General features: G+C 44.3%; 1 protein-coding gene across 5 annotated transcripts in view; it reads left to right on the top strand.

Annotated features, from left to right (window-relative positions):
* Positions 1 to 22,434, top strand: part of CLIP1 (CAP-Gly domain containing linker protein 1) — an 85,444-nt gene that overhangs the window by 25,928 nt on the left and 37,082 nt on the right. For 2 of the 5 annotated variants that reach the window (XM_070399783.1, XM_070399784.1), the window contains exons 4-12: positions 2,901 to 3,025; positions 3,519 to 3,741; positions 7,605 to 7,802; positions 8,398 to 8,501; positions 9,964 to 10,024; positions 11,290 to 11,322; positions 14,550 to 14,654; positions 18,557 to 19,501; positions 21,044 to 21,160. In XM_070399783.1, coding sequence (XP_070255884.1) covers positions 2,901 to 3,025; positions 3,519 to 3,741; positions 7,605 to 7,802; positions 8,398 to 8,501; positions 9,964 to 10,024; positions 11,290 to 11,322; positions 14,550 to 14,654; positions 18,557 to 19,501; positions 21,044 to 21,160 — 1,911 coding nt within the window. The remainder of the gene's footprint in view (positions 1 to 2,900; positions 3,026 to 3,518; positions 3,742 to 7,604; positions 7,803 to 8,397; positions 8,502 to 9,963; positions 10,025 to 11,289; positions 11,323 to 14,549; positions 14,655 to 18,556; positions 19,502 to 21,043; positions 21,161 to 22,434) is intronic. The other 3 variants (XM_070399786.1, XM_070399787.1, XM_070399785.1) reach the window with 2 other exon arrangements.

Here is a 22,434-nt window from a genome sequence, read left to right as displayed (position 1 = left end):
GGAGGAATGACCACTCACTAACAGAGAAAGGAATCAGCTTTTTTTTTTTTTTAATTTTTATTTTTTGCGAAAAGTATTACAAAGGGAATTACATAAGTGTCCTTTTTCCCCCCGCCCTTGACAAGCCCCTGCCCTCCCTTACCCCCCAGTGTCTTATGTCCATTAGTTATGGTTATATGGATGCATACAAGTCCTTCGGTTGATCTCTTACTCCCCTCCCTCCTGTCCCCCAACCCTCCCTGGCCTTCCCACTGCAGTTTGACAATCAGTTTGAGGCAGCTCTGCCTCTGTATCTATTATTGTTCAAAAGTTTGTAAAGGTCTTAATTATCCATGAATGAGTGAGATCATGTGGTATTTTTCCTTCATTAACTGGCTTGTTTCACTTAGCATAATGCTCTCCAGTTCCATCCATGCTGTTGCAAATGGTAACTTTTTTAGTGGCTCAGTTTATGTGTAAACATGCTGCGAATTAGAACCTCGCCACGTAGTTTGAAAAGGGTTGTGAGTATAAGTTTGCCGTGATAGATTCTAGTTTTATCTCCCAGGTTAGCCAAAAAAATGAGTTTATAACTTATAAATATTAAGGTAATTTTATTTGACAAAATAGGCTCAGAAGTGGACTTAGATGTCTTTATAAGTTTTAAAAAACGTTTTTCTCTCTGCTTTCATGATGCACAAGAACCTCTATTTCCCCACCAACTAAAGTGAAAAAAAAATTAATTCAAGTACTAGTCAAATAGAGTTCCTAAGAAAATATCTGCTATACATCATCTGCTCTTGTCACATTACTTTCTTAAGGGGGTTTACTTACCATCATATGTTATAGATGGGGAGGCTCAAAATGATATCATCCAGAAGCCACCTTACAAAATCTTTGTTGCTCACAGAATTCCTGTGAAACAAGCCCTATTACCACTCATTGGACTTTTTATAGCTTTATAAACCCAGGCCAGTGAGATTAAATGGCTTGTTTGGGACTTGATAATGAATAGATTGGAGAGTTCAAAAAGGATTCACTGTTTCCTATTTCCTGTTTGCAGACCCGCTCATTGGCCCTGCAGAATTGATCCCTGTTCTTAATTCTCACAGGAGTTTACAAGAAGGGGGTTTGCTTCCCGGTCAAGGCACATGCCCGGGTTGTGGGTTTGATCCCCAGTAGGGGGTGTGCAGGAGACAACTGGTCAATGATTCTCTCATCATTGATATTTCTCTCTCTCCCTCTCCCTTCTTCTCTCTGAAACCAATAAACACACACACACACACACATATAAAAAAAGGAATTTTAGGTTTGGTGGGGGGAAAAGTATAAGAAAACTGCGCATTCTGGGAAGTAAACAAATGTAGTGGCATGGCATTTCCTCCCAAGGATAAATGTATATGGTATTACCTGCATCTAGAGAAGTATTGCCAGTCTGTTTTGTGGTGATTTTTTAAAAAATCAACTGAGAACATTTTTATTTTTTCCCCCAGTTGCTCTTTTTTAAAAAAAATTTTTTTTAATTGATTTCAGAGAGGAAGGGAGAGGGAGGGAGAGAGAGAAACATCAATGATGAGAGAGAATCATTGATTGGCTGCCTCCTGCACACCCCCCACTGGGGATCAAGCCCGAAACCGGGCATATGCCTTGACCGGGAATCAACCGGTGACCTCTTGGTTCCTGGGTTGACGCTCAATCGATGAGACACACCCGGCTGGGCTTGTGGTGATTTTTTATAAAGCTTCCGATCTGAATGAAGCCCATGGTTTGCTTGGAGATTTTACTGCCCACAGCCTGTTAGATGCCTCTTGGAAGAACAGTCATCATGACAGTGACTTAGACTCATCCGCAAAGAATTCAGCAGATTCGCTGAGGAGATTTCATCATCTTTAGCTAATGTGCTGAGCTCTGCTCGCATGATGTTGGTTCGACCTGCTCTGGATGCTGTGGTGTAGGAGTGGGGAGGAAACTGAGGCCAGTGTTACAGAGGTGATTGCTTGTAGATTCCACGAATGCCATAGAGTGTTTGAAGGTCAGATGTGCCAAATCTAGTACTGGAGTCTCATTGGCATGAGCAAGCTAGCTGCTAACATGTAGTAGACTCCACCCTATCTGTTAAAGCAGTTTTTTAAATATATGTTTTTATTGATTTTTTTTTTTTAAGAGAGGAAGAGAGAGGGATAGAGAGATAGAAACGTCAGAGAGAAACATCCATCAGGTGTCTCCTGCATGCCCGCTACTGGGGATCAGGCCTGCAACCTGGGCATGTGATCTGATGGGGAATTAAACTGTGACATCTTGGTTGTTCATATGTCAATGCTCAACCACTGAGCCACACCAGCCAGGCAAAATGTTTTTAAACTTTTATAAAAACAAAGGATTAAACAGAGTTGGGAGGGGGGGAATATGTGTCATCCCAAACTCATAAAAAGTTATATTCAGAGAAAAAAGTAGAAATAAATGCCTTTAGTATTAAAAAGCAAGACAACAAACAAACAAACAGTATATCTTAAGAAATTAGGAAGGAGCCCTGTCCTTTGTTGCTCAGTGGTTAGAGCGTTGGCCCATGCACCAAAGGGTCAAGGATTCGATTCCTGCTCAAGGGCACATGCCTGGGGTGCGTGTGGGAGGCAACCAATTGATGTGTCTCTCTCACATCCATGTTTCTCTCTCTCTCTCTCCCCTGTCTACTACCCTTTCACTCTCTTAAAAATCAATGGAAAAATATCCCTGGGTGAGAATTAACAAAAAAAGAAGAAGAAATTAGGAAGGAAAGAACAATAAACCAAAAGGAAGTGGAGAAGGGAAGGAAGCCTGCTGATAGAAGTGAGGGTGTGTAGTGCGCCATCTTGGTGGGAACTGCAGAAGATGAAGTGTTGGTACGACGCTCATCTCCTCACTTTAACGCTCTCTTCTTGCAGGTCGGTGGCACTAAGGCTGGTGTGGTCCGGTTTCTCGGGGAGACGGACTTTGCCAAGGGGGAGTGGTGTGGTGTGGAGTTAGATGAGCCTCTTGGGAAGAATGACGGGGCTGTTGCTGGCACAAGGTTTGTTTGGAATTGGGCACCATCTTGTCTCACCCTTGCACGAAAAGGTGCCCGAGCAGGTCTCACCCGTTGTGTCTAATAACATGGAAATGAGTGTCTTGAAGAGCTGCCAGCGTTAGACACTTGTTCGATTTCCTTCTCCCTTTGTCTGGCAAGGTTTTATTAAGTGGATCACTGTATTGCTGAACTCCTCTGCTGTATGTTTATCCGGTGGTAGAAATATTCATTCCCCTTTGTTACCTTAGTACCCGATGAGCAACTCATCCTCTGTGCATGACGTTATTATTTATGGTGTGTTTTCTAAAACATTGCTGAGGTTATTTAGCAGCCTTCATCCGTGTGAACCCTGCCTGCTGTGCGTCACCCCACCTTCCCCCAGCGGATCAGTAGAATTGACAGCAGACCAGTCACGACTTAGGAGTTAGAAGCACTTTCTCGTTACAGTTTCTCCTAACGAAGTTTTTTTTGTCACTTTCCTTATTGTTCTCTCAAGGTATTTTCAGTGTCAACCCAAATATGGCCTGTTTGCTCCCGTCCACAAAGTGACCAAGATCGGCTTCCCTTCCACTACGCCAGCCAAAGCCAAGGCTGCCGCGGTGAGGCGAGTGATGGCCACCACGCCCGCCAGCCTGAAGCGCAGCCCGTCCGCGTCCTCTCTCAGCTCCCTGAGCTCGGTGGCCTCCTCCGTGAGCAGCAAGCCCAGTCGCACAGGATTAGTAAGCCTCTCTCTCCTCACTGCATGTCTCTGCCTCCCGGCACGGCCAGCGCTGGCAGCCAATGCACCTGCTCTGCTTCTAGAAATACTAAGTCGCCCCTCACCTTTGTGCTAAACGTTAGCTATAGCTTGTGAATGTCCTTGCCAGGGTCACAGAATTAAACTCTAGCAAGAGTACACGTTTTAAAATAGTTTTTAACAACCCCTTTCCGATTCCTAAGGCTTCACGATGTAGCAGTTCTGGGTGAATCTAGCCACTACCGACGAGATGACTGCTTTTCTCAGAAATTACTTTGGGCACAAGAAAGACTGGAAAATTTGGGGTGGTGGTGTTCCTTTTCCTTAAGGACGTAGGTCTCTTATTTCAAACAGTTTTAGGAACTAAAGTATTTTGAGCAAAGCCATGTTCTTGCAATTTTGACATGAATACAGTCTAACCCTCTGAAAGCAGATAATGTGTGGAGTGTTCCCGACCTGGGCCAGAGGACACAGAGGGGAACTTCTAGAACTTGAAAGGATGCTCGGAAGAGCTATGTTTTGTTTTGTCTCCTCTCTCTATGTCCTCCTCCACCCCCCCTTCTCCCCCCTCCCCCATTTAGATCACTAAACATAGAGTCATCAGAATTAAAATAAAATAGCAGCATCTCATTCTGGTTGATAATGCGCACTTCATCAAGGTCAAAGCAGTGCCTTTTTGGCGTCGGCCCCTGCCGTTACCGCTTATCTGCTTGAAGAGAGGCAAGTACTGTTGAATTTTGAAACGTCAGTGTTGTCCTCCAGGCTGAGGCCGGGATCTCTGCATGATGATGGTGAACTACGGACAGGAGTTAGGATGCTAAGTGGTGTGATCACGGTTTGCCTTCTTTCGGGTGATGTCGGGGAGGGAAAGGCAAGGCAGAGGGATCTGCCCTAGAAGTGGGGGTTGTGCTGCTCGGGCCGCCAGCCCAGGTGCTCTTCTTCCTCATCAGTTCGGTAAAAACGCGCTTGGGCTACTTCATTTTGCATTTGAAGAGAAAGTCTGCACCTTCCACAGAACAGTTACAAATGGACTTTATAGAAAAGGTTGACAGACGCAACGAAGTGGAGGTGAAAAACCTCAGTTTCGACAACGCCTTGTTCCAGGGGTCCGCAAACTCCAACGTGGACGTCTCATCTGCTTTGTCAATCCCGGACATTCCGCAGAGGTGTCAGGTCTGGGTTAGGGATTCTTTCTTGAATCATTTCTATTACGTTGTAATCATGAGTCCATTTCCTTGGAAAATAGCCAAGCTCTCCTCGCTGCCCCCAGCCTCCCCTCTTACTCTCAGACCAATTCTGACAACTCATTTAGGGAAGGACGCCAACAAAAGAGAAAGGAGTCTTCTCGCCTTGCAAAACAGCTTATTTAAAAAATATTTTTATATAGGGTAGCTGTGGTTTCAAAGTCAAAAAGCACGATAAAAGAATATGCCAAGAATATAGAAAATTTGAAATGTGCCTTCCTAGAAATGTATCTCGGCAACAGAATCCTACTCATATATATAAAAAAGTCTAAAGACTTTCCTGCAGAATGATCTAGAAGTGTTGAGCACAGAGATTCCCAGGCCTCCTAGGTTCACAGCCCCTTTAGTGTCTGGGTTATTTTTTCATGGTGGCCCTAGGTCAGGAGAAGTAGCTGACAGTTCTGTTTATTAAGTAATTAGGTTTAAATAACTTAATATTTATATCTCAGGAGTTGGTAGCTGTTTAAAAAAATAACGCCTATTAATGAAAAGGACAACTATTTTAAATTCATTCTTGAGTAACCATCACGCATCACTACCAGGTCGTATGCTGCTGTTGGGCACCTGTCAAATTTTGGAACCTCCCTGAGCACCACCGCCCTCATTTTTGGTGCCGCACTGATTTTTGTTGGCATAGTCCTTGCTTTTGGTCATGGCAGTAGCCCAAACCCAGCTTCGGAAAGACATGACGTCACCTAAAGGAATACGTATGACCACCTGAGGCGTGAAGAAAGAAAATGGAGTCACTGTGGTCAAGCGACTAAATTACTGAAACCGCGTTGGCTGAGGCATGAGGAAGCAATTCATTAATTAGCCGAGGAACCTAAACTTCTTAGGAAAGAATGTTCACGCGTCCAGACCACCTGATGTCCATTAGCCAGACCACGGGACGTCCGGAAGATGACCATCTCGGACCCATCCAGAGGCTAAGGATGCAGGACGGATCCTTCTCAGGAATGTGCACTATGAGAGCTCTTAGATTTTATTTCTTCTTCAGAGGGACACCCTGGGTATTTTCTACCCGTGTTTCCAGTTTGTAAACCCTAAACCCTTGAATAAATCTTTAGTGTTTAGTATTTCTAGCCACAGCCTGCTGAAATGGAATTGCCTCAAGCTGTAGTTTGCATGGTGTCCAACAGGTGTCGCTGTTTCCCTTGAAATTCACTGCTCTTTGCTGCAGTCCCCTGGGGCAGCTCTGCACGGAACCTCAAATTTAGTGTCTTCAGGAAGAAATGTTGGAATGGGAGCGTATAATCCAACCACACATGTACTGAAACTGGAAAGTCAAGGTCAAATGTAAAAGAGAACAGGAATTCCTCCTTTCCCACTATGTGTAATTCAAGCAATTTCTCTAACTAGAAGTCACTAAGGACTACTCGGGTTTGATTGGATCCTTGCCTCTCCTCGTCATCAAATTGCCTCACTTGGAGGGGATGGCAGATCCCCATCCTCAGACTGAGGAAGAGAAGAGCATTCAAGCCACAGGTGAGGCCCCAACTGCAGAAGGTGAAGTCAGGGCTGCGGTGACCCGCAACCTAGCAGTCACTGAGGGAACAGCCCTGCACGCACACTCGCCAAGCCGTGAGGCCTCTCTTGATCACCTGCCTCTAAAGCTGGGCTTGGAAGAATAGTAGTCGACTTGCCCAATTATCTGTTAACGTGCAGTAGGAGGTTCTTTGCTCTGTGCTTTTATGTGACGTTAGCCTCAAGATGGAGGATCCGGGCATGTGAAACAGGTGACCGAGCTGAGATCCTCCTAATCCACTCCTTTCCTAGTCACTCTCCCCCACCTTCTCATTATCCTCCTCTTCCCCTCTCCGTGCCCCCTTTTTTCTCACCCTCCTCCCCTCCCCTACTTCTCTTTGTCCATAAATCTCTTTCTCCTCCTTTTTGTCTCGTGTTTTTTTCTTTCTTCCTCTTATGTGTGTCCTTGCCCAGACATACGCACACACGCTCACCCACTCCCACGCACCCGAAGGCAGGTCAGTGGTCCTCTTCATCTTGTCCTTATAAATCTCTCTGGGGATGGGCATTCAGCTCCTCAAGGCTACATTGCTGGCGAGATCGCCTCTGCCTTTCACTCTGAAACAAAGATGAAAAAAGTCCTGGCAACGGTCCAACTATTTAATCAATTGAAGGAAGGTTTGTGATGCAGAGGGGGATCTATTGGTCTCAACTTCGAGTCTAAAGATTAAAAGATTGCCCAAAATGTCGAAACAAGAAGACAGCTATAAGTGAAGCTTAGGTCGGAGTGGAGTGGAGAGAAACATGTTAAATGGGTTCTGTGGAATTTTTCTAGATTCCTGTAAGACCCTGTCAGCTGAGCTCAGGGTACCTTTGACTTGAGCCACTCATTCTTCTAGACATCTTCCTGATTGGTCCACGGCCTCTTTGCATTGTTCTATGTGGAATTTACAGACAGGAGGCGCATGCTGTCTTGTTTTCTTGATGAAGAGCCTTCCCGAGTCATTGGCAAGCCTGAGAGCCGGGGCAGCGCTTTCGCTTTGCTGAGGAGGCACCCACCCTGCATGCATCACTCCCTGCCCGCGTTCCTCGTTCCTCGTAGGTCATCACCCTTCACTTCTTTCACTTTCCTTTGCAGTTGACCGAAACCTCCTCCCGGTACGCCAGGAAGATCTCCGGCACCACCGCCCTCCAGGAGGCCCTGAAAGAGAAGCAGCAGCACATTGAGCAGCTGCTGGCCGAACGGGATCTAGAGAGGGCGGAGGTGGCCAAGGCCACGAGCCACGTGGGGGAAATAGAGCAGGAGCTAGCCCTGGCCCGGGACGGACACGACCAGGTGAAGTCTGGCGCTGGCCTTGTGGTGATGGTGACAGGTTCTAAGCTGATCGCGTTGCAGAGATGGTGGCAGGTTCTAAGTTGAGGGAGGAGGCCGAACTACCTCCTGGTGCCGGGAGCTAGTCCTGGGAGCACTAGAAATGTCTTTGCTGGGCTTGTTTGAAAGCTGTGACCTGGAGTCCCAGTTTGCATTGTCATAAAGGCGGAGTTTTGTTCTTCTTGAGTGCACCTTAGCCTCTTGGTCTTTATGTCCAGGTCTTTTGGCCTGTCAGTACTAGGTGAGCTGGCTTAATTGGACGTCACCTGTGATCGCAACTTCTGTTTTGTAGATGATCCTCTGCATGAGTTTTAGCTTCCATAGATGGGCGTTGTTGTAACATTGCCCTCTGCTGCCATCATGGTGTGGTTTCCATCCTCGTCCTCTGGGAATGCGGCTGACAATAACCTATTAAAAATCATAGAATGCATTCTAACGTGGAAAGGTTTTGGAGGAACGCCAGCCCTCAATGGTGCCACTTAGCCGTAGCTCTTTGGAGGCGTCCCTGGGCCTGTCTGGGTCAGAGAGAGCCCGCTCACTGACACCCTTGCCTCCCCAGCATGTCCTGGAGCTGGAGGCCAAGATGGACCAGCTGCGAGCCATGGTGGAAGCTGCCGACAGGGAGAAAGTGGAACTGCTCAACCAACTCGAAGAGGAGAAAAGGTGATCCTAAACTGTCCCCTGGGGCACGTGTGGCCTTTTCCTTTTAAACTTCCTTCCCATTAGCAACCATGTTGGCATCAACCCGTAGAACTAAAGGAATGGCCGTGTTCAGCGGGAATAGAAGTCTTCCTTCTGTGAGAGGAGGGTTTGCATTGATTTGACTTCCTGTGAGTCGTTTGTAATCATCCAGACATGGCCTGATTAACTGAACAGTCATTTGTGGAGCACCTAACGTGTGCCACGCAGCCTTAGTTGTGTGGTGGCGTTCACACAGACCCAGCCCCGTGGCGGGGGGGTGCTGGGCCCAGCTCCCTAGGATTTACCCAGGTAGCTGATTAAGTCATAGTATGTCTGATGGGTGATACACAGTCCCTGTCCTCGAGAAACTCAATACCTTATTAGGAAAACAAGGCTCTCACGTGAGGCAATTAGGGAATTTTCCAGGTCAGGACGAAATCAGGTGCTAAACTGAGAGAGAAAGCAAGCTTGGGCATGATAGAAGGGTTTTAAGGCTGTTAACAAACAATCTCTCTACAAAAAGCATCTTCATGGAAACCATGCGAACATCTCTGGTTATGGGATGTTAGTCCTCAACTGTTGCACTTAATGCCGTTTCTGACAGCGACTTGGCTCACTAGCAGTCAGGATGGTCATAGACTCTGTGTAGTGAGGGGACAGCCCAGTGGAGGTGGGATGCAGTCTCTGACCAGGGAAACCACTTTCTCATTGGACAGAGGAACACTGTACATAGGACAGGGATGGCGAACCTTTTGAGCTCGGCGTGCCAGCATTTTGAAAAACCCTAACTTAACTCTGGTGCCGTGTCACATATAGAAATTTTTTGATATTTGCAACCATAATAAAACAAAGATTTATATTTTTGACATTTATTTTATATATTGAAATGCCATTTAACAAAGAAAAAACCAAAAAAATGAGTTCGCGTGTCACCTCTGACACGCGTGTCACAGGTTCGCCATCACTGACATAGGACATTCTCCTCGCTCCTGAATACGGGTGCAGGTAAAGGAGCCACAGTGACAGGTCCCTCCGGACTGTTTGCTCTGTTGTGAAACCTGCCCTGGCTCTGCTGACTGCGGGGCAGGAGAACTATCCTCCCAGCTCTACAGTAGCTTGAGGGCATCAGACCTCTTCCCATGAGGCAGACCTCGTCTTGATCAGATCCATTCTGGTGCTTGTGACCAAGGGAACCGGTTGATTTTTCTCAGCTCTTACCTCCTGCCTTTTGGAACGCGTACCTGGATAAAACTCTGGAGCTTCCCGAGGAAGAGTAGAGCTCTCAGGTGCATACACCCGAGGCCTAAAGATGCATTTATTTCCTATGCCTCTGAGGCATTTCTTTCCATGGTCATGTGCTTTTTGCCAGGGTATTGCTTGTAGAAACACACGGGCACACTTGTTCCCGTTTTCTTAAGTGCTTTGTTTCCCCCTCGTTCCACAGGAAGGTGGAGGATCTTCAGTTCCGGGTGGAGGAAGAATCAATTACTAAAGGCGACCTTGAGGTAAAACCCCTCCAGCTGTCTGAAGCGTTTATGGGTCCCCATGTTCAGAAATGTGGACGAAATCATTGTGCCAGCTGATGTGGCCAGAACGGGCAGCGGAGGGATGGCAGGGCCCAGCCTCTGGCCAGCGGGCTGTGGGCATGGCTGCCGGAGGTGATGGGCGGCCTCTGCGCCTGCGACCGAGCCATCCCACCTCCTGTGGCCCAGTAAAGTTTTCACTACCCTTTCTTTCTGCTTTGAAATTCAAAAACCTCAAATTGGAGTTAATCGAGTCATAAATCTGGCAGTGTGTCCCAAGTGAGACTCTCCGTGTCCCTCTGATGACCAGAAACTGCACTCCTTGGGAGGAGCATTTTTTGCTTCATCCTAATAGTCCAAAACAGAGCCTTGCTTCTTCCACTGAGCGGGACAAACCTTTTATAACCCCGTGAAAGGGATAAATATATGTTCTAGTAGTTGAGCTTTTTACAAAAGTAATTACCAGAAAGAAACAAGAGCAATTTATATTTTAGCTTCTTTTACTTTCATGGCATATTTTAAATTAGTAGGGATTTTTCTTTACAATCAAGTTTCTCATCTTGTAACAATTATTCATATTAGTTTTTTCAAATAGACAACAGAGTTCAATGGTCTTGATGCTTTTCAAACCACTGCTAGATATATGACAAGTATAAATTATTAAAATTTTCAAATTCTGCAGATTTTTGGTACTTTAATCTGTAATATTTTTGTAAAAACTGCACATTTCTGTGCAGCTCTCAAAATATACATTTATGCTGCCATTACAATTTTAGAGTCTTTTGATTGCCCACACCATGCTTACATTTCAAGGGACTTCCAAATAGGAACTCTGATTTCTTTGGAAATAAGTGTATCGTTATAGTTAACAAAAAGTAAGGAAAACATTTTCTGAGTTTTAGTTTTATAAAGCCCAGGATTTAATGGATTATTAGTAATAATAAGTCTTCATTCATTTCATATATTGTACAATTACATTTCTTTAGTTTACTTTTGTGTTATCCTCATCCACTTACAAACACCCTAAAAGTTTCATTAGAAGTTTCATATCATCATCCAATTCATTTGAAATATAGCCTATGGTGTTTGGGAGAAGGACAAAATATTTACATCAGCACTAGGCTAGTATATAGTCTGTCTGATAAACTTACTTGAAATTAATCAAAGTTATTTTGAAACCCTAACATTGAAACTTTAGTCGAATCTCTCTTTTGTTGTTGTTTAATTTTTTATTTTTTTACTGATAGCAAAAGAGCCAGATTTCTGAAGATCCTGAGAATGTAAGAGGGCACTTAACTGTGTGGATATTTTCCTTGTTAACACAGATTACAGATTAAAATGCTTATTGATATACTCAAATACTAACTGCATAATCTGACCTTGAGATGTTGACCTTAATATTTCTGTGCATGTGGCTTTCAAAGCAGTTACATTTGTATCCTGAAGAAATTGTATGTTATGACTAAGTTCTATAAATCCATTTGTTTAATACATAGGCATGTGTTTACTTCATAAGAAATTTTGTCAGAAACGGGCAAAATTAATTTTGTCTGGGGGCCTGGCCTTAATTCATAATGTTTTCTAATTTTAATAGAATTATTCCAAAAGAGATGAAGCATAAAATATATTAGATGGAGTTATAGAAATTCTGGGGGAAGTTTTCCCAAATTGTCTAATTTTATTCCCAGGAGAGTTAAAAGGGAATTGGGAATCCCAGACTGATTGCCTTGGGTGTGAGCACCCCTTGCTGGCCAGTGCCTGTCCTTGCAGCTGACTAAAAATACACACTTGGAATTCGTCACTGTGGTAGTTTCCCTAGTTTTTGAACCTAGAGGCTAGAATTCTTCAGTGAAGAGACTGAGTGTTTTAAATTTATTATTTTCGAAGTGAGGTTTTTAGGGTAGCAGTGCTACTAGGCAGGTAGGTGTTTTCCTCCCTCCTTCTGCTTAAGATTAAACACCCAATTCAAATCTTACCAAAGTGACCTCGAAAGCCAGGCTTCAGCTCTGATGCCAACTGAAAGAAACCCAAAAACTTCTCACTGTGATTTACCACCACAAGAGAACAAAATTGAGGCAAACACTGTTTCTCCCCACCGCCTCCTGGCAGGTGGAATATACAACTCAAGACTGAACGTTTACGACAGCCTCCGTTCTGAAGGTTCCCTTTTTGTGCAGCTACTTCAGTGATCTGGGTCTCCTCGCTCCTTCCCACACGGGCTCCCGCTGCGTCCAGTGTCAGTCTGCATGGGGTCTCCCTCCCGCCTCTCTGTGCGCTTCTTGCAGAGCCTCTGCTTGCCCTCTCCGCCTGTCCCAGGACTGCCCTCTGGGACACGTGTCTTCTTCTGAGAAAGGAGTCAGTTAATAAGGAGGGTTGTCCTGTTGGGTGTAACGTTTTGACTGCATTCCATGGCGTGGAATTGGATCACTAGTCCCCGTGCTGATGGCTGGTCAGAGACCGTGGTGCAGTCCCAGGTCATTGGTGTGCACCCCGCCAGCAGGGAGGTCTCGCTGCAGTCACCCGGAAGCGGGTGAGGAGCACGCTCAGTGGTCATGGGCTTTTTATCTTGAAGTGGTGACCTTTCACCCCCAGGACACTGAACTCGGTGTCCAGAGGAGAAAAAAGGTTTTGTTGCCTTTTGCTATTTGGGTTTCAGTGCTTGAGGCTGCGACCACAGTTACGTAGTCCTGGATCAGATTCTTTTCTTGTAGAAGCAGTAAACAGAACAACTTCTGTCCGAGGCATGTCCGGACGAAGGGGACTATCCAGATAACTAGGTTCCCAGTGTTACTTTTGTTGAGTGTAAGAGCTGAAGGAGTTGAGATGGCTTTGTTTTGTTTTTAATTTTGTGTTCACTGTTTAAGCGTTCCATGGTGATTTATACCTGGATTGCAAGCAAAGGGAGCTCTTGAATGCACTGGCCTCCCCAGAGTTCCACTGGCGGTAGAAAGGCATTTACAGTGTACAGCATCCCACCCTCTAGTAAGCTCTGCACTACTGTTTGCTTCTTTATTTAGAGTTTGTTGTCGTTTTCTCATTTCCCGTAATGGTTCAGACCGATAGATCTGACCGGTTGGAACCACAAAATAGTTAAGTTACTGCAGTAACTAGAAGCTTCTGGGAACAGCTCTCAGTGGGTTTTATCCGTTGGTTACACTGCACCTCGCGGGGAGAGAGGTGAGCGGGAAAGAGGTGCATTCAGACGGACATCAGGATTATTTGATGAAGGTTGTGTTGTACTTAAACCTGCTAGAAAGAGGTCACCTCTGGCTTCTCCATCGGGCTCCGTATGAGTGAGGGAGGATGGAGAAGCTCAGGGGTTTTGGAACACAGTAGCGTCTCACCAGCTCTTCTTGCATGGAGTTCAAACTCACGCGTTTGTGTTGAGTCACCATTTCTTCCCTCTGAGATAAGAACTACGTCTAGGGATCAAGATAAAGAGTCCAGTTTTGGCCAAACTTTTCTCCTGCTCTGAGCCTCAGGGATAGAGGCTGTGGAGCATAACTGTTACTGGAATTTTCTTTTTGTAAATCTGATTTCCTTTTTTTCTTTTTTTAAATATATATTTTATTGATTTTTTACAGAGAGGAAGAGAGGGATAGAGAGCTAGAAACATCAAGGAGAGAGAAACATCGATCAGTTGCCTCCTGCACACTTCCTACTGGGAGTGTGCCCGCAACCCAGGTACATGCCCCTGGCCGGAATCGAACCTGGGACGTTTCAGTCTGCAGGCCGATGCTCTATCCACTGAGCCAAACCGGTCAGGGCTCCTTTTTTCTTTTTTCTTCTGGTGACAGCCTTTAGAAAAGCCACCGCTGGAAACAAATTAGAGCGTTAGTGGCTCTTCCCTGTCAGATGTGAGAATGTTGCTGAGAGTCTCATCAGAGGCCACTGGTGTGATTTCCTTAGCTCTCTTTCTAGAGTCCCCCTGTGAGGTGTCATGCTTGACCCTTGTTCATATCAAATCTGTGCCAAAGTGCAAGGTGCTGCTCTAGGGATTTACTGACCATTCATAAGGTTTGCTACATTACCTTCTCCGTATTTAGTTAGTCATAGTGGTCATTGTGCGGGTCAATCTACTTTTTAAAGTCACCAAGACAGTTACATATTCGTTAATGTCAAATAGCTGTTGTGGGGAGGAGGGAAGAATGGTAGTTTAGAGGAATATTAACTGTTCTAATTTGTGCTGATAAACTCCACTTATCAATATAACTTGTATTTGGCTGCATGCATCTGACATTTTTCATCCTGCCTCACGTGTTTTCCATCTTTCCTTTCTCAATAGCCTAGCTCATGTCCCCCGCCCACCTCATCCTCCTGTTGGTAGTTTACGTCCTCACCCCCAACCTCCTCATCTCACTTCCATCCTCTTCCCGTCTCCATCTCCCGTCTTGTTCGTCCTCTGGCGGAAGGTGCTGGTGGCTCAGCCTGCATGCCGCTGTCCCCTCCTGTGCTGGCATGTCACGGTGGCACTGTTTGTTCTCTTCCTCTTCCTTTTTACTAACAGACGCAGACCAAACTGGAGCATGCCCGCATTAAGGAGCTTGAACAGAGCCTGCTCTTTGAAAAGACCAAAGCTGACAAACTCCAGAGGGAGTTAGAAGACACTAGGGTAATGGTTTTCACTGTTTAATGAAGCGGACCCGTGTATGTGAATGCTGGACACCTCGGGCGACACACCTTGCAGATGGCCTAAGCCTTGACCCAGTGGTTCGACCTGAGTTTGGTCTTGATACTGTTCGTGAGCTTAGACGGATGGGTAGGCACAGGAGTCTTATGTCAAATCTTTGGTCAAAGGTAAAAAGACTCATTCCTGTGCCTCACTCAGCCAAAACCAAGACCAGAAACTCTACAACTGTATACGTGGCTGCATTTGCGGTCCTTTGTGTTCCTACCTCAAAATTTATTTCTCCAGTTCGCCATAAGCAGTCAATTGTCCTCTCATCCCCCTATTCCTAGTCACTGGGTTTTCTAGATACCTTTTTGTTACTGTTTTTTTTTTTTTTTACTTTAGCTCTCTTTTCCTGCCTCCGACCCTGGCCTCTTGGGGGAAGGGAATGGAAACATTGACTCTTTTAAGTGAGAGTCAAGGACTTTTACCCCAGTTACCTTCTGTTTTTTTCTTGATATCTGCTTTCTCTTTGCATTTCCCTCCTTTCTGTCACCTCGGTGGTTAAAATGCCAGCTGTAGGAGGAAAGGTGTGTTGGGAAGCAGAATGGCTTCTTACCACGCTGAGCCCCCTTGGAGCCATTGCGTTTGTCATGTTTTTGCTTATATGCTTGTTAAACGCACCTACACGGTGCTTACTTCATGCCAGACACTATGCTGAGTACTTTACAAGTATTAACTTAGTCTCACCACAACCCCAGGTAATATTGTTCCCATTTTACAGATGAGGACATTGAGGCACAAAGAGATTAAGTAATTTGCCTAAGGTCATACAGGTAATAGTAAGGTGGGGCCAAGATTTGTATCTAGGCCATTTGGCCCCAGACTCTGTACCCTTAACCACAGAGTCTGATTATTATGGGAATAGTTTTGTGATGAAACGTTTAAAAAATAATATGAGTTATTTATATGGAAGAAAATATGTGTGTGTGTGTGTATCAATGAATTTGACTGTCAATGGCTAAATTGCCCAGATCTTAATTTTAAAAATTACTCTATCTCTGATCAACTATTGGTTATAAAACCTGATTTTTTTCTTTTGAATCATTAGTATTTTTAGAAATGTCCCTGTTGACAAATCAACGACTGATCTAAAAATCTACATAATTGAGTGATTTTTCTCCTCTAAGTCATGTTTTTACTTTTTTAAGAAGAAAGAAAATGTTCTCAGCCAGTCTCAACACTAAAGCTATCTCCTGTGTATGGGGTGAGAGAAATACCCTGGGAGTTTGGTGGTCTCTCCATTGCTCAAGAGCCAAAGACTTGGCCTGGGAAGTAGAAGGGACCGGTGATAAGGCTGAGCTCCACGGTGGAAGGAAGGATAGTTTTTTACTTTCAAACTCCTCTCCCAAACTGCTTTGTCAGCAAACACCTTTGATGCTTTTTTTTGTGGCTGTGGATAAGAAGACATCCATTCACCGCATAGCTTATTCACACATTTCCGATTCAAGCTGTCATTTTTCTTTTTTTTCTAAATTAAAATTTTTTTTTAATTCGAGAGAGAGAGAGAGAGAGAGAAAGGAAGGAAGAAGAACAAGAAACATCAATTTGTTGTTCCCCTTATTGATGCATTCGTTGGTTGATCCTTTTATGTGCCCTGACCCAGGGATCGAACCCGCAACCTTGGTGTATCGGGACGTTGCTCTAACCAACTGAGCTACTTGGTCAGGGCTCAAGCTGTCATTTTTCTGTAACAAGTCGTGTCTTCTGTTGATCCTCACTTTTGGTCTGTCAAACGTGAAATCAGCCAGCGCCCCATATATGTTGCATATCACCTGTACTCCTTTTAGGAAGCACTTTAGGATTCCTACAAGCCAATAAGCCCAGCTCATAAACGGTGTGCTCGGGGCTGTAGAGATCTTAGCAAGAATAAGAAATGACGCCTGGCTTTTCTGGCCTCAAATTAACAGGAGAGGCAAACCCATAGGCAGTTTTGCCTGAGGGCAGACTTTGGGAAATTAAAAAAAAAAAAGAAATAGACGTGCTGTGAAAATGCTACATGAAGTACAGTCACACTATTTATTATTTTCACTTATTTTCTTCACGTGGCATTTCCTCAGTTTGACTGTTTTGTTCTGCCGAATTAAGAACTATTGCCCTATTGGGTTTATTTGTCATAGACCTGGTAGCAGTGGGGCCTGTCAATATTCTGTACCTGACTTTGTGGTAACAAACTCTGGAACTACCCTGCTGCACATCCCAGAAAAAACGTTGATGAATTAACATCTCGAATCTGAATCGGCTGTGGCCCCGAAACACAACAGGTATAGGGAGCTCTGAGGTATTTAGTGACTCGATCATGCAGTTTTGGAGGCCCAAGTACGTTCTTTTCCTGTCTTCCCGTGGACACTTTAGTCTTTATTGATACCACAGCCTGTACGTGGGCAGAGGAGATGGAGTCAGCGCAGCCATTCCTTCCCGTCCCAGTACAGGCAGTGAGGGGGAGGAGTTTGACCCAGGAGGTCTGGGACTCACTGGTGTGTTTAGTCATTCACGCTCCCTTCTATTTCCCAGGTTAGCCAAATGCTTTTTATTAGTGAGGCTACTAATTCTCACATATTTTGTAGACTAATCTGACTGCCTAACAGGTGGCAGAGGGAGATACTTTCCTAAGAAAGAAAGGCCACAGGTTACGTGTTTTTCTTAGTCCTGGGGTGTGTATTTAAAAGAAGCAGGTTCCTGGGTCCCTCCAGAGATGAAATAGGATCAAAATATATGGGAGTGACTGGGCACCTGCACTGTAGACATGTGTCCAGGTGGCTCACGTGCCCTGGAGTCCGAGAACCACTGGGTTAAGGGAACGAGGTGTGCGCCTCAGAATTCGACAGAATTAAACAGTCCCAAGAGGGGGTGCTATGTAGGATTCTTTTTTATAATTGCAGGTAAGTCATCATTCTTTCTTTGTCATTTTTAAAAAAAGAAAGTTAGTAAGTTAATTCATCATCCAGTTGAGGCTTTTATTCTACAGTTGATGTGCTATTCGTTGAAACATTGGATAGGTAATTTTACACCTCTGATACCCGTGCTGTTCAATAGGAGTATAATACGAGCCACATGTGTGTGTATATATATATATATATATATATATAATTGAATTGTTCTGGTACTCACATTAACATACTTTTCAAAAAAGATAACAAGTGAATTTAATAATATATTTTATTTAAACGAATATATCCAAAATATCATTTCATCATGCAGTCAGTATAAAATCATTAACAAGATATTTTACGTTCTTTTTTCTCCAAGTCTTCAAAATCTGATGCATATTTTATGCTGGCAGCCATGTCAGCTCAGAGGAGCCCATTTCAAGTGCCCTGTAGCCATAGGTGGCTCGTGGCTACTATACTGAACAGCACATTCCTTTAAAATCATCTCCATCAGATCAATAAGCATTTATACATCCTGAGTGAAGCGGAGAGAAAAAGCAGGCAAAATAAGGAGGATTCTTTCTACCAGCCTGCAGAAATATTTGAGAACTTTGAAAGTTACTGTTTCTGTTAACTTCTTATCAATTTCATGCTGGTAATCGTGTACTTCCTCGCTTTAAGCTTCTTTGGAGGAAAAGGAAGTATTTTTGGAGTTAAACTCAATATCAATTTTAGATTCCTTTAGCATGTCAAGATGGTGGAAGTTTGACAAAGATTATAGTTTTGAATTGGAGCTACCAGAACTGGGCTTAAGCCACAATCATAGTTAGAGACAGACTCTTATGTAGGCATTGTGGGGGTAGTTTTGCTGCCTTGAGATGGGGATAGGTTTACTTAAGATCTTCCAAGTTAAAGAAAATCGTCAGTGATTTGTTATTTAAATGATCTCTTTTTTTTTTGGACTGCTGTTAATAGGTGGCTACAGTATCAGAAAAGTCTCGTATAATGGAGCTAGAGAAAGACCTAGCGTTGAGAGTGCAGGAAGTAGCCGAGCTGCGAAGAAGGCTCGAGTCCAATAAACCTGCCGGGGATGTTGACACGTCGCTCTCCCTTTTGCAAGAGATCAGCTCTTTGCAAGAGAAGTTAGAAGCCGCCCGTACTGACCACCAAAGAGAAATCGCTTCCCTGAAGGAGCGCTTTGGAGCCCAGGAGGAGACGCATCAGAAGGAGGTGAAGGCTCTGCAGGCTGCCTCAGAGAAGCTCTCCAAGGAGAACGAGTCGCTGAAAAGCAAGCTTGACCACGCCAACAAGGAGAACTCGGACGTGATAGCCCTGTGGAAGTCCAAGCTGGAGACTGCCATCGCGTCCCACCAGCAGGCCATGGAGGAGCTGAAGGCTTCCTTCAGCAAGGGGGTGGGGACAGAGACGGCCGAGCTGGCCGCACTGAAAACGCAGATAGAGAAAATGAGACTAGATTACCAGCACGAAATAGAAAGCTTGCAGAATCAACAAGACTCTGAACGGTCTGCTCACACCCAAGAGATAGAAGCCGTCAGGGCAAAGCTGATGGAGGTCATTAAGGAGAAAGAGAACAGTCTGGAAGCCGTCCAGTCGAAACTGGACAAGGCAGAAGACCAGCACCTGGTAGAAATGGAAGACGCCTTGAACAGACTGCAGGAAGCCGAGACAAAGGTAAAGGAGCTAGAGGTGCTGCAAGCCCAGTGCAGTGAGCAAACCAAGGTTATCGATAGTTTTACGTCGCAGCTCAAGGCTGCCGAGGAAAAGCTGCTGGATCTGGACGCTCTTCGGAAAGCCAGTTCCGAAGGTAAATTGGAGATCGAGAAACTTAGACAGCAGTTTGAGGCAGCTGAGCAACAGATTAAAAATTTAGAGGTGGAAAGGAATGCTGCAAGTGACAAGGTTTGTATTGACATCCTTCATCTTTTTCTTTTCCATTTGCTTTTCTTATTTTTCATTGTATGGTTTTGTGGTTTTTGTTTGTTTGTTTTTTGCATTGAAGTTAACTCATTTTCCAAATTCTTGATTTAAGTAAGACAAATTGCGTGGTGCTAACAAATCTCCCAGTTTGAATATAGTATGTTTTGATCATCCTGAGTATGGTTTCATCTGAGGAAATTGGAGAAAATAATGGCTCAATTATGTGAATTTGTTTTGGTTTCCAGTGGGTTCCTTTACCTCCATGCTTTTCTGTGATCTCCCATTCAAGCTTAGTTCCAGTCTAGAATCTCTTTCTAAAATAGAGAACTCCCTAATTGATGGCGCTCAGGTAAATGAATGAATGAATTGGATAGAAACTTACGTGATCGTCTCCTTTCCCAGCGCCCTAGTTGCCTTGTCTGTGAGGTCGTATATGAAAACAATGTGAGCTCCGAGCGGTACTTGGCTGTAATATATGAACATGCCGTGATGAGTGACGCTCACGGCAGAGCTCGGGTCGAGAGCCTGGAGCCCTTTGCAGTGCCTCTTAAGCCTCGTTGGAGAGTTTCTGTGCCACAAGCAGAACACTGTCTATTCCTCCTTTGGGGGGAAAGACCGGATGAGGATGCTTTTGGTCCAAGCGTGGGAAGTCAGGTGAAACGTCTGCCAGCTTCCTTTCCTACAGCGAGCCTTGTTCAACAATGTCGCCTTCATTTCATGGCTTGTTCCAGGAGCTAAGGCTCTTCCCAGTCCTCCTGCCACTCGGTGAGGCGCTGGCACTGATGCCGAATTTTCTGAGCTTTTTGCAGGAGAAGCAGCTCTATCGGCAAAGAAGGAAGGGTTGTGAGGGTTAAGTGGGGAGGACGGACAAATGGCAAAAATTGCTAAGTAACCTTCGTTGAAGGTGATAAACTATTTACAGGAAATTTTTCTCAAATCTCCTCACTCGATTCCAAAATTCCAATCAAAATACAAAAATCTGGGGAATATACAGCTAATATAAAAGTACACTTTTTTTTTAACATCAGGATTTAATGAAAACCCAGTTCTGACGACTGTGGTCTAGTGCATTTTTATAATTTCATTTTTATGTTAGCTGTTGGAATACTTTAGGCATATAAAAAATACAGAAAATGATAACCCAGACCACATGTACCCATCATTTCTATCTTAGGGCTTTTAAAGTCCAGGAAATGAAATTGCTCAACTAACTCAGAAAGTAAGCATCTGCACTTTCTGCTTTTAATCATGTTGATATTCCAAATATAGCAATAGAAAAACACTATTTTGATTACCTTAAAATAGACATTAGATCACTGTATCTTGGACTATGAAAAGTCATTTGTTTCTTAGAATAAAAAAAACAAAAAAAAACAAAAATGGTTTCTTACCCCACCTTTATCCCTTTCAGTTGTATTTGGTTGTGTTTGTTTCTCATAATATTTTTGTGTTTTATTTTTTTGTTTCTCATTATTACTTTGTTTTTGTTCATTTGCTTCTGCACCACGTGACTGTGTATGGTAGGCTAGTAGCATTTCCAAAGAGCTGCAGGGGAAAGAGCTCACACTCAGCAAACTCCAGGAGCACGTGAGTGAAGTCAGTCACGTGAAAGAGGCTTTGGAGAAAGAACTTCAGGTGTTGGTAAGTACCTGCTGGGAGCCTGAGTCTCTGGCCAGTCGAATTGTTCCTGTTTACAAGCAAAAATCTCCACAAAGAAAAAGCATTGTACCTAGTTCTTTCTCTTTCAAAGTACTGATTTAAATCAAACTTATTAGTAATTGGCTGCTAAAGACCTTGAGGGGAATCAGGTCACACCCAAACTAGCAACAAAGGTAGGTATTACAGTCGTCCCCCCTTATCCGCCGCGGGAGATACGTTCCAAGACCCCTGTGGATGCCTGAAACTGCGAGGGTACCGAACCCTGTATGTACTGTGTTTTTTCCTATATACAGATCTTTGATAAGTTTAATTTATCAGTTAGGCACAGTAAGGGATTAACAATAAGTAATAAAATAGAACAGTGATAACAATGTACTGTAATAAACGTTATGTGGTCACTCGTTTCAGGGGCCCCTTGCTGAAGTCCTCGTACAGGCTCAGTGCTTTCTGGCACAAAATCTTGCCATTAATTGAGATATGTTTTCTGCTTGTTCAACCACAAATTTAAAAAAAAATATTTTTATTGATTTCAGAAAGGAAGGGAGTTGGGGAGAGAGATAGGAACATCAGTGATGAGAATCATTGATCAACTGCCTCCTGCATGCCTGCTACTGGGAATCAAGCCCACAACTTAGGCATCTGCCCTGACCAGGAATTGAACTGTGACCTTCTGGTTCATAGGTTGACATTCAGCCACTGAGCCACGCCGGCTGTGCCACCAATAATTTAATGCCTTTTCCATCAAGCACGTGTCACACACTGTGGCCCTAACTTTTGGAGTTTGAGGTGACACTCCAAAGACTAACAGGAATTTCTGTTCCTTCACAGCTTCACTGATAGAAGATTCTCACCTCAGCATACAATTTTTTTTCTTTCCTTAATAAGTTGAGGACTTTCACCTTTTCACTTGCAGGGGTGGGGAACGTCCAGCCCGTGGGCCATATATGGCCTAAGAAATCATTTGGTCTGGCCCTGCCAAGGCATTAGGGATGAGTTAATTAAATGTTTGACCAAATACCACATGCCAGTTTTTAAGGTGATACTTTTGTATGGTCCGTGAATGGTGTTATAAATATCCCTATGGCCCTGGGCAGAAATAAGTTTTCCCACCATGCAAAGGAAGCACGTGATGCTGATCTTTGCCTCTCTGAATCGCCAGCACCACTGCTCTGATGGCTGTCATTCAGTAAAATAAGGGTGACTTGCAATAAGCATTGCAATATCTCGACAGTCGATTTGATAACCAGGAAGACTAC

This window comes from Myotis yumanensis, unplaced genomic scaffold (genome assembly GCF_028538775.1).
Source record: "Myotis yumanensis isolate MYYU_CA2020_CCGP unplaced genomic scaffold, mMyoYum1.0.hap1 SCAF_19, whole genome shotgun sequence".
NCBI classification, from domain to species: Eukaryota; Metazoa; Chordata; class Mammalia; order Chiroptera; family Vespertilionidae; genus Myotis; species Myotis yumanensis.
Note: the sequence above shows the minus strand (reverse complement) of the source record. Positions and strands in the feature narration are given on the sequence as shown.